Raw genomic sequence first — 17,346 nt, forward strand, 5'->3', positions numbered from 1 at the left:
TCTCTCAACTTTCATCAGTTCTGGTTTCAGTTTATACCTGGTCTCCACCATCAAGGTGCTCTTTTCAATGACTGTTGGTCTCCACTCACTACATTGGCATTGAAATTAAGCAACAATGATGAAGACAAATGTCTCCTCTTCCATTAAAGAACAATTCATAATTGGACCAGTGAAATCTAATGAGTCAATCATTCAATTTGGCCTTTAATTTTATACTTTTATTAGTCATTGAATAATTGCTGCAGACTATATGCCTAAAGAATGCCATATGATACTTCCATTTCATTAATGTGGTGCCTTTAACTACTTCTCAAATTGTAGCTGATAATTGGGGGGCACTTCAGCTCTGAGATAATTTGATAATAGATATTAATTACCTTCAAGAGCATACTTCATGTCCTGGGCAAACAGCTGCCACATGACTTCGGCACTCAATCTTCCCATGTGAAGTTCCTGAGGAAACCTGAAGTCAAAAAAACACTATATGTAAATAGAAAGCATACTTATAAAATAACAGATTAAAGATAAAGCAACCTGGCACTGATTATTTTTGTTGAATAGAGACATCTAGGGGGTCCAAGTCCATATTTCCCTTAAAGTGGCAATATAATGGCAATATAATTATAACCAAGTGTGACTAACCCAACTTTAATACAATTGCTAGACGAATTCCTGACTCTTGTACTCACATAGGTTGGTTGAGAAGGCATGATATGTATAATTATACATATCACCATAAACACCCCTGAAACTCATTTACTTGTGGGCATACTCAAAATATCCAATAATCATAATAGAATTATTGAAAGACTGCATCAAAAAAGTGGTCAAACAATGTGTAAAAGACAACAAACTGTGCAAATACAAAAAGAAAGGAAAAAATAACGATAATAATAAAAAAACAGTAAATATCAAGAAAATGAGATGATGAGTCCTTGAAAGTGATGAGTTTATTTTCATATATAAATAAAGTATTTTGTATTGTATAAATTTTACTGATATGTCTTTGAGTCTGTTTCAAATAGATGATGAGATAAGTATGAACAGCAAGTGCCAAGCTCTAACCATCATCCCTTGACATTCAGTAGCATCACCATCACTGAATCCTCTAGTATCAACATCCTGGGGGTTATGATTGACAGAAACTGAACTGGTCTAGCCATATAAACACCGTGGCTACCAGAGCAGGTGAAAGGCTAGGAATCTTGTGGTGTGTAACTCACCTCCTGACTCCCCAAAGCCTGTTCACCATCTACAAGGCTCAGATCAGGAGTGTAATGGAATACTTGCCACTCGCCTGGATGAGTGCAGCTCCATCAACCCTCAAGAAGCTTGACACAGTCCAATACAAGGCAGCCCACTTGATTGGTATCTCTTCCACAAGCATCCAATCCCTCCACCATTGACAAACAGTTGCAGCAATGTGTACTATCTGCAAGATGCACTGCAACAACACACCAAAGTTCCTAAGGCAGCACCTTCCAGACCCTCGACCACTACCATCTAAAGCAGGGGTGTCAAACACAAATACACAGTGGGCCAAAATTAAAAAATCGGTACAAGTCGAGGGCCGGACTGGTTCAGCGTTTATTGCAAAACTTATTGAAATGAATTTATTACACATATTAACCTGGAACTAACAAAGCTTAGGTTATTGCCTACAAAAACAACATTGAACATTAAATAAATAAAACATCAGTTGCATTTATTTCTTATGGCTTTATCTGCAGCTTTTCCGGAGTAATTTCTAATGAAAACATTTTTCCACAGGCCAACACTCTGTGATTCACACTAGTCTAAGCCAGATACTTGGCATCTCATCTTGGATGCAAGTTCATCAATGTTTGGAGTCAGGCTCTGAGCTGAGGAAATCCTCAGAACTGAGTGAAGGTGTTCATCAGAAAGACGACTCCTGTGTGATGTTTTGTTTATTTTCATCAAAGAGAACAGTTGTTCACACAGATATGTGCTGTCAAACATAGAGAGCATTTGAGCAGCTTGGGTACGCAGCTGGGGCATTGTGTCGGGAATGAAACGTAGAAACTGTGCAGCGCCCACCAAGTCATACTTTGCCTTGAGTGTGTCACTACATTGGAGTTCAATCAGCTCCATTTGTATGTTGGTTGGTGCGCTTTCCACGTCAGCTGCAAATGGATTACTGAGCAGTTCAAACCTGCTTTTATGGGCTTCAAAGTCGGCAAATCGCCGTGTGAAGTCGGCACCAAGTATGCTAAGTTTTTCAGCAAACTTTGCACGTGGGAACACTGCGGTAGAAACCTGCTCTTTCATAGTTTGGCAACACGGAAAATGGCTCAAGTTTTCTTGCTGCATCTGCATCTCCCACAGGCGCAGCTTGGTTTTAAAAGCCCTCACTGCAGCGTACATGTCTGTGATCACACGACCCTGCCCCTGAAGCTGCAGCTTGAGCGCATTGAGATGGCTCGTGATGTCACACAGAAACGCCATTTCACAAAGCAACTTTTTATCCTGGAGCTCTGTTGTGTCTTTCCCTTTGCTTTCCATGAACTGACAGATCTCCTCACGCAACTTGAAACATCTTTTCAGCACTTTTCCTTGGCTTAACCATCGCACCTTTGTGTGATAGGGCAAATCATTATATTCTGAACCCAACTCCTCCAGAAACGACTTGAACTTGCGGTGATTTAAACCTTTGGCTCTTATGAAGTTAACTGCTTGTGTTATGGTGCTCATTATATGTTCCATTTTCAAGGCTTTGCCACACGATTCCTGGTGTATGATGCAGTGATAAGCTGTCAGCTCACCTGCGCTGTTTTCCTCCCGCATCTTCTCCCGGATCCTGTCCACCAATCCACTCTTTTGACCGCACATCGCGGGCTTCTGTTTCTTGCCCAGATGCTTGTATTTGTAGTGGTGTTTCGTTTCATAGTGTCGTCTTACGTAATATTCTTTAATTACAGCCACACCGTCTCCGCACACAAGACAAACAGGTTTGCTCTTTATATCTGCGAACATATACTCTGCCTCCCACCTGCCTTGAAAATCCCTGTTTTCAAAGTCCACCTTTCGTTCAGCCATTTTTGGGGTGAGGGATAGCTGAAAGTTGACCACACGTGACTAGCGCCATAAGGATGCTGATAAGAGAGTAAGGCAAGCGCAAGCAATGCACTGGCAGTGCATTGTGGGATTTGTAGTATTAGTGGTGCATGCAATATACCGGCGGGCCAGCTCTAATAGAAAAAAAATTTATTCATTAATGATATTCAGGAAATAAACCAGGGAGACCGAATAAACACTAAAAACCCTGAAAACCTGAATAAACTCAGCATTAGCCATATCATACGCCATAGGCGCTTCGATTAGTAGGGCCAGCTTTAATAGTAATTAGATATTATCTCACGGGCCAAAGATAATTCCATCGCGGCCGGATTTGGCCCGCGGGCCTTGAGTTTGACATATATGATCTAGAGGGTCAAGAATAGCAGGTTCCTGGGAACACCACCACTTGGAAATCCCCCTCCAAGTCACTCACCATCCTGACTTGGAAACATATCGCTATTCCTTCATTGTCGCTGAGTCAAAGTCATGGAATTCCCTCCCTAACAGCACTGTGAGTGTACCTGCACCTCAGGGATTGCAGCAGTTCAAGAAGGCAGGTCATCACCACCTTTTGAAGGGCAAATAGGGATGAGCAATAAATGTTGGCTTAGCTGGCAACACACACATCCCATAAATGAATTTTAAAAAGTATATATTTTAAAAATTATCATGCTCTTGCAAAGGAACATTGTAAAACTACTATCACACAAACTGTCTTGGGCATTCAGAATTTAAAAGGAGTCATTATAAAAACTGAAAGAAGGTTGTAACTTTTGGCTTCAGGTTCAAAGTATACACTGTAAATAAAATACAAATAATTCTCCACATCTTTTTTGATGGAGAACAAGTAAACTTCACTCAGAACCAAGACAAATCTCATTACTGGAGTTGTAAGCTGCAAACAAGACAAATCTCCAATTGATTTTTTTTTAACAAGACGAGATGATTCAGAACTGAGGTGAAAAATCAAACAGCAGCAGCTATGGTACAGGCCGTAATGCTCCTGAGCTCTCTCTGCCCGTGCCCTAAGGACCAAGGCTGGTTCACCATCTCTTTCAATCTTCCATCCAGTTCCTACATTCCTTGATTCTCCTCACATGCATAGAGTCAAAGAGGAGTACAGCGCAGAAACAGGCCCTTTGGCCCATCTAGTCCATTCCAAAACCATTTAAACAGGCACATGGATGAAAGAAAAATGGAAGGTTGTGGGGTAGTGTAGGTTTAGTACTTTTTTTTAAGGATTATATGGGTCGGCACAACATGGAGGGCTGAAGGGCCTGTACTGTGCTGTAGTGTTCTATGGTTCTATGGTAAACTGCCTACTGCCATTTACCTGCACCGGTAAAGCCCTTGCAAAATTGCCACAAGACTCAATTGTTCTTTTATTTTAATCGCTTTATAATTAAAATTAATTTACCAGTTGTTCTCTTATTTTTTGTTAAATCTTGCATATTAATTTTCTTGCTGCATTAACCAGCCCACTGAGAATACTTTATATACCAACTTCTATAGATGTCTTATTTTAAAAAAAATCTGTTTGCCTGTTCTTCTGAACAAAGAGAATAACTTCATATTTTCCCCATTTTCTTTCTCATTCTGCCATTTACTTGCTGCCTCCGTAAAGCAGCCAGCATAATCAGTTTCCACCCACCCTGACCATTCTTCCTTTTCCCATCTTCTATTGAGCAGAAGATAAAAAGCCTGAAAGCACATACCACCAGGCTTAAGGATAGCTTCTATGATGCTATTATAGGACTACTGAATGGTTCCCTACTGTGATAAGACGGACGCTTGATCTCAATCTATTTTGTTATAATGTATCTCGTTTCTGTATGGGTCCTTTGTTTTCTTCCTCACAGATCACTTTTGACCTGTCATTTAAACACTTCAAACAGTTGGAGGCCTTTTGCTTTTCATTGTGATTCTCTGAGTAGTCCACCAACAGGAAATGAATCATTTATTCCTGTTCTCTGTTGACCCTTTCACCAATCTCTATTCATTAACTGTGTGCAGTACCTTTTATTGTGGGACTTTTAACAAATGCCTTTTGGAAGCTTAGATATGAGAGGCCCTTCATCAGTGGCTACTATGTGCACCATCCATAAAATACACTTCAGTTATTTGAGCAGTGACTCTGACAGTATCCCAAACCAACGACCTCTGTTATCAGACAGGACAAGGCCAGCAGGTGCACGGCACACCACCTGCAGGTTCCCCTTTAAGTTCAAAGTACATTTATTAACAAAATATGCATACATTATACAACCTTGAGATTAACCTCCTACAGACAGCCAAGAAGAAACCCAAAAAGGCTCATTTAAAAAAGACTAACAAATACCCAATGCACAAACAGAAAAAAAAAACAAATCATGCAAAGAACAAAAGCAAGCAAACAGTATTCAGAATCTATAGACATGAAGCCTGGAGCAGACCCACAGCCTCAGCAAAATGTCGCAGAGCTGACAGACATGAAGCCTGGAGCAGCGAGAACAACCCACAGCCTCAGTTCAATTGCAGAGGAAATGTCGCAGAGTCTCAACCCTCGCCTCTGGTCCTGACACCCTGCAGTTTCAATCCACCCGGTCCAGCATTTAAATCATCCAAACATTGGGTCATTCCCTCCTCAAAGTCTGGGCCCTGTCACATTGATACGCTCTGGGCCTGGACCCTGCCGCCATGTGTGGCCCCATACCTGACCTTTCCAAATCGGCACTATGCTTAGACCGAGCAAACCTCACTCTCAGTTCAGGTGGATGGGCTCCAAAACTCCTCCACTCCCACTCCAACTCCTCCAATCGGCCATTTGAACCTGGAAATCTACCATTACTTATTCAAAACCCTAGGACTTCCTACCAAACAGCCCAACAGCACCGTCAGAGTACTTTCACTCCAGCAGTTCAAGAATACAGCCACCGCCACTTTCCCATGGGCAACAGGCGACATACAATAAATGCTGACCTTGCCAATGTTCCCCATATCTTGAAGATACATAAAAAAGCTGCACCTTGATCAGTGTGATCTACAAATATGCAAACGTATTAAGATTTTTAATTATTTGAATACAAATTTGTATAAAAATTATTCAAAGTTGAGCATTTGCATTCATAAAGCTGTATCCCTCATAATGTATGCTGTCCTTAGTAACTCAAATATTTGAAAAGGGATGGTGGAACACAAAACTATACAATGCAATATAATGGACGCCTTTTCTATTGAGGCTGAGCAGAACCTCCTAGTAACGCCTTCAACCTATTCATGCAGATTGCTAATTTCATGCCAAACATGTGAGTGAACAGTGATAAGGCCTCTCTAATGATCCAATTATGAAGTCATACAGTCATGGACATAGAAGCAGACCATCATTGAAGTAGGCAATTTGGCTCACCAAACCCATGCTGACCTGAGGGCACCCATTCACACGAATTCCATCTCCCAGCACTTGGCACAGCCTTTGATACCAAAATCATTCAAGTGCTCATCCAAAAACTTCTTAAATGTTATCAGTGACCCAGCTTCAATTTCTCAGGCAGCGTCACAGACTCTGACAATTGGCACATCCAACAGAGGTCTGAACCTAAACCAATCCATTGAGCCTTGAGGCCTTACTGTAACACAAATACATTCTTTCATTGGTAAATCCACCAAAATGAGTAGACAGACTTCCAGATGAGATCTGATGAAAACAAACCGACTCTCTATCTCTCTCTCTCTCCAACTCTACTCAAATCAAATTTCAGAACTGAACTGATTACTTATTATACCACCGTTAAGAATGTATCACCTAATCATCTGAGCTGGGAAGCTTTGAGTACAAAAGTAAGAATGACTACCATACAGTTAACTTCCAAATCACGGTGTCACTATATGATTATTCTCTGCATCTCATTACCCAGTTCTCAGACCCTGAGTTCTACCATTTTCCAGTCTCTCACCATTCTTTCTGTTCTTCCTACTAAAATATGCAACTTCGCCAAATACTTGCCCAATTTTAATCTTGCTTGTTCATATAACAATTACAGCACGGAAACAGGCCATCTCGGTCCTTCTAGTCCCTGCCGAATGCTTACTCTCACTTAGTCCCACCGACCTGCACTCAGCCCAGAATGCATTAGGTTTTAAAATAGAATCAAAAGGTAGTGGAGTCCACTTCAGCTTACATGGCGGAAGTGAAGAAATTTTCCGAGCATTGCTGGTTCAGTAATGGGCTTAATGAAGTACTGAGAAATGGTTTTGTTTTAGGGAATCTTATTGGAAAGCAAATGGCTTCAAAAATGTCTCCAAACTGAGGCACAGTTCACATTTAAAAGAGCAGTTGAAATTGCTGCATTAATGGAAAACACAGCCAGAGATGCTGTGAAGTTGCAGTCAGGAATAAAAATGAGCATGAATAAAATTGCAACATCTCAAAAGAAATCTACTGAACAAACTTTGTACTGTTGTGGCAGGGGCTCACATACACCAGACAAATGCAGATTTAAAGGAGAAACTTGCAGAAAATGCAATGAAGTAGGACACATACAAAGAGAATGTCAGGCAGACAAAAATAAATGGACTGCACAGGGAAAAGATAAAGATAAAAAATCAAGCTGCAGTTTCAAAAGGAACAGTAAATGGTAGGAGCTGTTGACAACAGAGCAGCAATGGCATGAGTTTTCAGGAAAAATTAGGAAGGTGCAGGATAGATATATTTCAAAAATAAAGAAATACTTAAATGGCAAAATAGTACAACTGTGGCTCACAAAGGAAGTCAAAGCTAATGTAAAAGCAAAAGAGAGAGCTTACAACAAAGCAAAAATTGGTGGGAAGATAGAGGATTGGGAAGCTTTTAAAACTGTACAGAGAGCAACTTAAAGAATTATTAGGAGGGAAAAGATGAAATATGAAAGCAAGCTAGCAACCAATATCAAAGTGGATAGTAAAAGCTTCTTCAAATATGTAAAAAGTCAAAGAGAAGTGAGTGGATATAGGACCACTAGAAAATGAGGTGGAGAAATAATAACAGAGGCCAGGAGATGGCACATGAACTGTCTTCACTGTGGACAACAATAGCAATGTGCCAGATGTTGAAGGATGTGAGGGAAGAAGTGAGTGCAGTTACTTTTATAAGGGAAAAGGTGCTCAAAAAGCTGAAAGAACTAAGGGTACATAAGTCATCTGGGCCAGATGAACTGCATCTTAGGGTTCTGAAAGAGGTAGTGGTAAAGATTGTGGAGGCCTTAGTAATGATCTTTCAAGAATCATTGGACTGGAAAATTGCAAATGTCACTCCACTCTTTAAGAAAGGAAGAAGGCATCAGAAAGGAAATTATAGGCCAGTTAGCCCGACCCCAGTGGTTGGGAAGATGTTGGAGTCAATTGTTAAGAATGGGGTTATGGAATACTTGGTGACACAGGACAAGATACGACAAAGTCAGTGTGGTTTTCTTTAGTGAAAATCCTGCCTGACAAACCTGATGGAATTCTTTGAGGAGATTACAAGGAGGATAGAGAAAGGGGATGCAGTGGAGGTTGTATATTTGGACTTTCAGAAGGCTTTTGACATGTTGTCACTCATGAGGCTGCTTACCAAGTTAACTTAACCAAGTTAAGTATTACAGGAAAGTTACTGTCATGGTTAGAGCATTGGCTGATTGGTAGGAGGCCACAAGTGGGAATAAAAAGATCCTTTTCTGGTTGACTGCCAGTGACTAGTGGTGTTCTGCAGGGGTTGGTGTTGGAATTGCTTCTTTTTATGTTGAATATAAATCATTTAGATGATGGAATAGATGGCTTTGTTGCCAAGTTTGCAAATGATATGAAGACTGGTGCAGGTACTGTTGAGGAAACAGGAAGGGTGCTGAAGGAATTAAGACAGATTAGGAGAATCAGCAAGAAAGTGAGAAATTAAATATAATGTTGGAAAATGCATGGTTATACACTTTGGTAGTAGAAATAAATGTGCAGATTATTTTCTAAATGGGGAGAAAATCCAAAAATCTGAGATGCAAAAGGACTTGGAAGTCCTTGTGAAGAGCAACCTAAAGGTTAACTTGCAGGCTGAATCAGTGGTGAGGAAGGTAAATGTAATGTTAGCATTCATTTCAAGAGGTCATGAACAAGAGCAGGGACGTAAAGCTGAGGCTTTATAAGGTGCTGGTGAAGCCTCATCTTGAGTATTGTGAACAATTGTGTGCTTGTCATCTAAGAAAAGATGTGCTGGCATTGGAGAGGTCCAGAGGAGGTTGCCAAGGATGATTCTGCAAATGAAGGGGTTATCATATGAGGAATTTCTGATAGCTCTGGGTCTGAACTCACTGGAATTTAGGATGATGGGGATCTCATTGGAACCATTCGAATGTTGAAAGACTTGGACAGGGTAGATGCTTGAAGGATGTTCCCCATGGTGGGAGAGTCCTGGACAAGAGGAAGTCACAACCTCATTCATTTGGAGATGCTGAGAAATTTCTTTAATGTATTTGTGGAATTTGTTACAACAGGCAGCTGTGGAAGCCAGGTTGTTGGAAGTTTTTAAAGCAGAGCTTGATTGGTTCTTGATTGATATGGCATCAAAGGTTATAGGAAGAAGGCTGGGGAATGGGACTGAGGAGGGAGATGAAAGATCAGCCATGATTGAATGGTGGAGCAGACCCGAAATGCCAAATGGCCTATTTCTGCTTCTATGTCTTATCTGCATGCTGTTGATAAAAAACACACTTCTTGTGGGAATAAAATTTATAACAGTGAAATACAACAACTAACAAGCCAATTGGTCTTATCCGTGATAAAAACAGGAGGGCCAACATTGTGGGGCTATGACTGGCTGAGAGAACTACATCCTGACTGGAGATCCATCCATCATTTGCATGCCACATTCACTGCAATAGAGTGAACTGAACGTGAATTAAGTACTAGACGATACCACAGCAGTGTTTAAGGATGGCATTGGAAAAACAAAACATATTAAGGGTAAATGAAAATGTGACACCAAGTTTAAAAGCCCATCTGGTTCCTTATACCATCTGTGATAAAGTAGCCAGTCAGCCAGTCAGCATGTCTGCTGAAAGAATTCTTTCCAAACTTGACTGGAGCATATGGGCAATGTCAGAGGTCCCAATAGCCAAGAGGAATAGGTCTGGTAGGATCTGTGATGATTTTAAAGGTCAGCATTAACCAGTACTGAAAGCTAAATGGATAGCTGAGGCCTTTCTACAGACAGAGATGGAAGAAGAATCCAAAGTGTTTCTTGATATAAACACTCACAAAGGGCTTTATCTATAATAAACTTAGTTTTTAAGTGGAATCTGCACCTACGGTCAGGCAAAAGGCTATGGACCAGACGCTGCAAGGCTGTCTATTCAATAGACAATAGACAATAGGTGCAGAAGTAGACCATTCGGCCCCTCGAGTCTGCACCGCCATTCTGAGATCATGGCTGATCATTCACTATCAATACCCAGTCCCTGCCTTGTCCCCATATCCCTTGATTCCCCTATCCATCAGATATCTATCCAGCTCCTTCTTGAAAGCATCCAGAGAATTGGCCTCCACTTCCGAGGCAGTGCATTCCACACCTCCACAACTCTCTGGGAGAAGAAGCTCTTCCTCAACTCTGTTTTAAATAACTGACCTCTTATTCTCAATCCATGTCCTCTGGTACTGGACTCTCCCAACATCTGGAACATATTTCCTGCCTCAATCCTATCAAATCCTTTAATTATCTTAAACGTTTCAATCAGATCCCCTCTCAATCTCCTCAATTCCAGTGTGTACAAGCCCAATCTCTCCAATCTCTCTGCGTAAGACAGCCCTGCCATCCCAGGAATCAACCTAGTGAATCTACGCTGCACTTCCTCAATTGCCAGAATGTCCTTCCTTAAACCTGGAGACCAAAACTGTACACAATATTCCAGGTGTGGTCTCACCAGGGCCCTGTACAAATGCAAAAGAACATCCTTGCTCTTGTATTCAATTCCCCTTGTAACAAAGGCCAACATTCCATTTGCCCTCTTCACTGCCTGTTGCACTTGCTCATTCACCTTCATTGACTGGTGAACTAGGACTCCTAGGTCTCTTTGCATTTCTCCCTTACCTAACTCGACACCGTTCAGACAATACTCTGCCCTCTTGTTCCAGCTTCCAAAGTGGATAACTTCACATTTATTCACATTGAATGACATCTGCCAAGTATCTGCCCACTCACTCAGCCTATCCAAGTCTCCCTGTATTCTCCTAACGTCCTCTTCGCATGTCACACTGCCACCCAGTTTAGTATCGTCAGCAAACTTGCTGATATAGTTTTCAATGCCCTCATCTAAATCATTGACATAAATCGTAAAGAGCTGTGGTACCCCACTAGTCACCTCCAGCCAGTCTGAGAAACACCCATTCACTGCTACCCTTTGCTTTCTATCTGCCAACCAGTTTTCTATCCATGTTGAAACCCTGCCCCCAATGCCATGAGCTCTGATTTTACTCACCAATCTCCTTTGTGGCACCTTATCGAATGCCTTCTGAAAATCTAGGTACACAACATCTACTGGCTTACCCTCGTCTAACATCCTTGTTACACCCTCAAAAAACTCCAACAGATTAGTCAAGCATGATTTGCCCTTGGTAAATCCATGCTGGCTCGGCCTAATCCTATTTCTGCCATCTAGATGTGCCACTATTTTGTCCTTAATAATGGACTCAAGCATCTTCCCCACGACTGACGTTAGGCTAACAGGGCGATAGTTCTCCGTTTTCTCCTTCCCTCCCTTCTTGAAAAGTGGGACAACATTAGCCACTCTCCAATCTTCAGGAACTGATCCTGAATCTAAGGAACATTGGAAAATGATTACCAATGCATCCGCAATTTCCTGAGCCACCTCTTTTAGAACCCTCGGATGCAGACCATCTGGACCCGGGGATTTATTAGCCTTCAGTCCTACCAGTCGACTCATCACAGTTTCTTTTCTAATGTCAATCTGTCTCAATTCCTCTGATATCTTATGACCCTGGCCCATCCATACATCTGGGAGATTGCTTGTGTCCTCCCTGGTGAAGACAGATCTAAAGTATGCATTAAATTCTGTTGCCATTTCCCTGTTTCCCATAACAATTTCTCCCAATTCATTCTTCAAGGGGCCAACATTGTTCTTAACTATCTTCTTTCTCTTCACATAGCTAAAAAAGCTTTTGCTATCCGCTTTTATATTCCTGGCTAGACTGAGCTCATACCTGATTTTTTCTCTCCGTATTGCTTTTTTAGTTAAGATCTGCTGTTCCTTAAAACTTTCCCAATCATCTGTATTCCCACTCATCTTAGCCCTGTCATACTTCTTTTTCTTTAATGCTATACAATCTCTGACTTCCTTTGTCAACCACTGTGGCCGCTTCCCCCTCTTTGAATCCTTCCTTCTCATTGGAATGAACTGCTTTTGCATCTTTTGTATTATCCCCAAGAATATCTGCCACTGCTGATCCACTGTCTTTCCTGCCAGGGCATCCGCCCATTTAACTTTGGCCAGCTCTTCCCTCATGGCTCCGTAGTCTCCTTTATTTAATTGCAACACTGACACCTCTGATCTGCCCTTATCCCTCTCAAATTGTAGATCAAAACTTATCATGTTATGATCACTACTTCCTAATGGCTCCTTTACTTCAAGATCACTTATCAATTCCTGTGCATTACACATCACCAAGTCCAAAATAGCCTCGTTCCTGGTTGGCTCAAGCACAAGCTGTTCCAAAAATACATCCCTTAGACACTCCACAAACTCCCTATCCTGGGGTCCAGCACCTACCTGATTCTCCCAGTCCACCTGCATGTTGAAATCTCCCATAACGACTGCATTACCTTTAGCACATGCCAATGTTAACTCCCTAATCAACTTGTACCCAATATCCATGCTACTGTTTGGGGGCCTGTACACAACACCCATTAGGGTCTTTTTACCCTTACTGTTCCTCAGCTCAATCCACACAGACTCTACTTCCCCTGTTCCCAAGTCACCTCTTGCTAAGGACTGAATCTCATTCCTCACCAACAGGGCCACCCCACCCCCTCTTCCCATATTTCTGTCTCTACGATAGCACGTATACCCTGGTACACTCAATTCCCAGGCCTGATCCCCTTGCAGCCATGTCTCCGTTATCCCAACAATATCGTAGTTCCCCATTTTCATCTGAGCTTCAAGCTCATCAGTCAGTGTTACCTGGATGACATCATTGTTACTGGTGAGGATGACAAGAACCATCTCCAAAATCTGAAGACTATTTTAAAAAGATTAGAAGATTTTGAGCTCAGAGCAGATGTAACAAGTGTTAATTCTTTAAACCAAGCATCATTTACTGTGGTTACACTATTGACGCACAATATTTACACAAGCGTGCTAAGAAAATTCAAGCAGCAGTGGATGGCTCAAGGCCAGGTGATGTTTCACTGTTGTGTTCCTTATTAGGATTTCTCAATTACCAGAACAGGTTCATGCCAAAACTGGCTACTGTGCTCCACCCATTGAGCTTATTACTACAGATTGGGAAGAAATGGCAATGGACAAAACTGTGACAAGATCTGAAGGATTATTCTAAAGTGGACTGTTCCTTTAAATGAGAGAGAGAGGGAGCGAACAGCTTGTGTACTAATTCAGCAGCAGGGAGAGAGAGTTGCCTTGGAAACTGAAAGGTGGATGGACAGCTGGTGTTCAGCACTTGGAGATATATGCAAGGTCAGTTGACTTTTTAATCAGACACACCACAGGAGAAACACAAGAGACACACGACTCCAGAGGCAAGGAGGACACTGCTGAGCTTTGTGTGCCCATGACAAGGGTGGGGTTTTTGCTCACAGTGTGGACAAAGGAGTGACCGGTGGAAAGCTATAAGTGTGTTTAACCCTGGCCTGGGTTGATAGCATTACCATGGAAACTGTCCCCTTCTGTGGTCACAAGTTGGTGAATTTTAAATAAGTTTCGGAAGCAGGGGACGACATGGAGGATTGGCATCGGCATTGGGAAAACAAACCAACTCTCTATCTCTCTCTCCAACTCTACTCAAACCAAATTCCAGAACTGAACTGATTACTTATTATACCACCGTTAAGACTGTATCACCTAATCACCTGAGCTGGGAAGCTTGGGAACCTTATTTACTCATATATATACACACATATACTTTGATAACCTGTTTACCTTATCTTGTTTTATATTACTTTATTCACATAGTTACTAATAAAATAACTATGTGGATAATGAGGTGGGTTTTCAAAGCTTGCAGGGAGATTTATGAAGGTTAGAAGAATGGGCTGAACGTTGGCAGATGGAGTTTAATGCTGAGAAGTGTGAGGTTCTACATATTGGCAGGGATAATCCAAATAGAACATACAGGGTAAATGGTAGGGCATTGAGGAATGCAGAGGAACAGAGAGATCTAGGAATAACAGTGCATAGTTCCCTGAAGGTGGAGTCTCAATAGATAGGGTGGTGAAGAAGGTTTTTAGAACGCTGGCCTTTATAAATCAAAGCATTGAGTACAGAAGTTGGGATGTAATGTTAAAATTGTACAAGGCATTGGTAAGGCCAAATTTGGAAAATTGTGTGCAGTTCTGGTCACCGAATTATAGGAAAGATATCAATAAATTAGAGAGAGTGCAGAGACGATTTACTAGGATGTTACCTGGGTTTCAGCACTTAAGTTACAGAGAAAGGTTGAACAAGTTAGGTCTCTATTCATTGGAGCGTAGAAGGTTGAGGGGGGATTTGATCGAGGTATTTAAAATTTTGAGAGGGATAGATAGAGTTGACGTGAATAGGCTGTTTCCATTGAGAGTAGGGGAGATTCAAACGAGAGGACATGATTTGAGAGTTAGGGGGCAGAAGTTTAAGGGAAACACGAGGGGGTATTTCTTTACTCAGAGAGTGATAGCTGTGTGGAATGCTGTAGAAGTAGTAGAGGCCAGTTCAGTTGTGTCACTTAAGGTAAAATTGGATAGGTATATGGACAGGAAAGGAGTGGAGGGTTATGGGCTGAGTGCGGGTAGGTGGGACTAGGTGAAATTAAGAGTTCAGCAAGGACTAGGAGGGCTGAGATGGCCTGTTTAACCATATAACAAATATGGTTATATGGTTAAAACAGAGTTTATAACGGAAGAGTTAGACTCCAGGTGTGTCCATTTCTGCTGGTTCTTTTTAACCCATTACGGGGTACATAACAAAACAGTGTGGATCTTCTTTCCAAAAGGCAAAGGAAATGGTGACAACAGGCAGTGTACTCACACATTATGATCCATATTGTTTAGTGAAGTGCACCTGTGATGCTTCGCCTTATTGTATAGGTGACATCATATGACATGATGGAATTGAACGCCAAATAACCTTTGCATCATGTTCCCTTATGGCTGCTGAGATTGACAGAGAGGCCTTGAGTCTGGTTTGAGGTGTAAAACATATCAACCAGTGCTTGATTAGAGTTTATCCTCATTATTGATCATCAACTGCTAGTGTCCATTTTCAATCCCCAAAGGAGTGTTCAACTAACAGCAGCAACAGGAATGGGCTCTGTGTCCTGGAGTTCATCTAATCATAGAAATGCTGATGGATTGTCCTGTTTATCCTTGGGAAAGGAAATACCTGAAAATTTGACAAAATTGACAATACATCCTCTGGGCACATTCTCCTTAATGCAAATCAATAGTCTCCCTATTACGGCATGGTTAGTTCAATGGAGAACCAGAAAAGACCCCACACTGTCTCAGTTCTACAAGGGAACCCAGGATGGCTCACGTATGCATCAGAAATCACAGTTCTCAAATGTTTACCAGCTCCAGGTTGAACTTTCACTTATCAGGGGTTGCCATATGTGGGGATATTGTACCATCTGTTGTACCATCCAAGATGAATGTAAAGTGTTGGAGGTAACTTAGGCATGGTCAAAATGAAAGTGTTGGCTCAAAGCTTTGTCTGGTGGCCTGCACTAGATCAACAGATCAACCAACTTGCCATGCACTCATCAGGATGACAACATGTCCATAAGATTCCAAGAGCAGCACCTCTCCGTTCCTGAGAACGACCTGCATTGCCCTTGCAGAGGATTCATGTGGATTTTGCTGGTCTATTCATGGTCACAATTTTATTGGTAATAGTGGATGCAGCTACAATTGGCCAGAAGTGTTCCCAATAGCCTCCACAACAGTCTCACACACTGCTGATATGTTGAGAAGCCTCTTCTCAAGGATTGGCGTTCCAGAGCACTTAGTAACAATGGACCATGGTTTGTTGCAGATCAGTTTCAGTCATTACTGAAAATTAATGGAATAAGATATGTTACATCTGCACCAGCTACAAATAGCTGAGCAGAAAGGTTTGTCCAGAGTCTAAAGAATCCACTCCTCAAATCCTCTCTCTGAATGAGTATGCAGCAGGACAAACAACTGAGACAAGCTGAAGGCTCTTCAAGCAATGAGGTTTAATATTTCACTCCTGGACAAGCAGTCCTGGCGAGGGACTACAGAGATGATCAAAAGTAGGTACTCAGAAAGATTAAGAAAATCTCCTGCACAGTGGAGATCATGCCTGATGGCATCTGGAGATGGCACATCGACCAATTGAGGAGAGTAGCATCAATTGTTAGAGAAGAAAGGTGTCCACAGCTGTCAGAACCACTTCCTTAAATCCCAGAGTCAACTCCAACAACCACCACTGAGGAGGCCCAAGAACCTGAGATTGTTTCATGGCTACAAGTCTCACCTGCCAAGCAGAATGAACCCCTGTCAGGAAAAATTAATCCTACAAGAGTAAGAAATCCTCCAGAACAATTAAATCCTCAAACCTGAATGGGACAATTTAAAACTTGGATGTCTATATAGTATAATACACACACACACACACACTCACTCACTCTACTGTGCAAAGGTCTTAGCCATATACATATATATATAATTTTATGTACTGCACTGTACTGCTGCCACACAAAAAAAACAAATGTGTGTGATGATAAACCTGATTGTGACATTGGTCTCTATTGTGGACAGAGAGTGTGAGGCACCAGAGAGACATTCTATCATTATCAATAAACCAATTTTTTGAAATGAAATGACCTTGCCTAATGTCTCATGGCTGGGTGCGTCAGTACTCGCAATACGCCCCCCACCCCAGGCACTCCTTCTCTGCCACCTGTCCCACACCCCTCCCACAGTGCTCGACCCTCACCATTCCCAACATCTTTTGCTCCCTCCAGGTTTACAAACTTGCTCTCCACCCCATGTTGACAAATACAGTACTGTATAAAAGCCTTTGGCACCACACCTGCCTA

The 17,346-nt window shown here is 41.8% G+C and overlaps 1 protein-coding gene across 1 annotated transcript in view; it reads right to left on the reverse strand.

Moving 5' to 3' along the window:
- Positions 1-17,346, reverse strand: part of LOC132382383 (protein unc-13 homolog C-like) — a 575,658-nt gene that overhangs the window by 234,883 nt on the left and 323,429 nt on the right. Inside the window, 1 exon segment of the mRNA XM_059952510.1 lies at positions 378-463. Within this exon segment, the coding sequence (XP_059808493.1) occupies positions 378-463 (86 nt within the window).

Source organism: Hypanus sabinus, chromosome 28 (genome assembly GCF_030144855.1).
Source record: "Hypanus sabinus isolate sHypSab1 chromosome 28, sHypSab1.hap1, whole genome shotgun sequence".
NCBI lineage: Eukaryota > Metazoa > Chordata > Chondrichthyes > Myliobatiformes > Dasyatidae > Hypanus > Hypanus sabinus.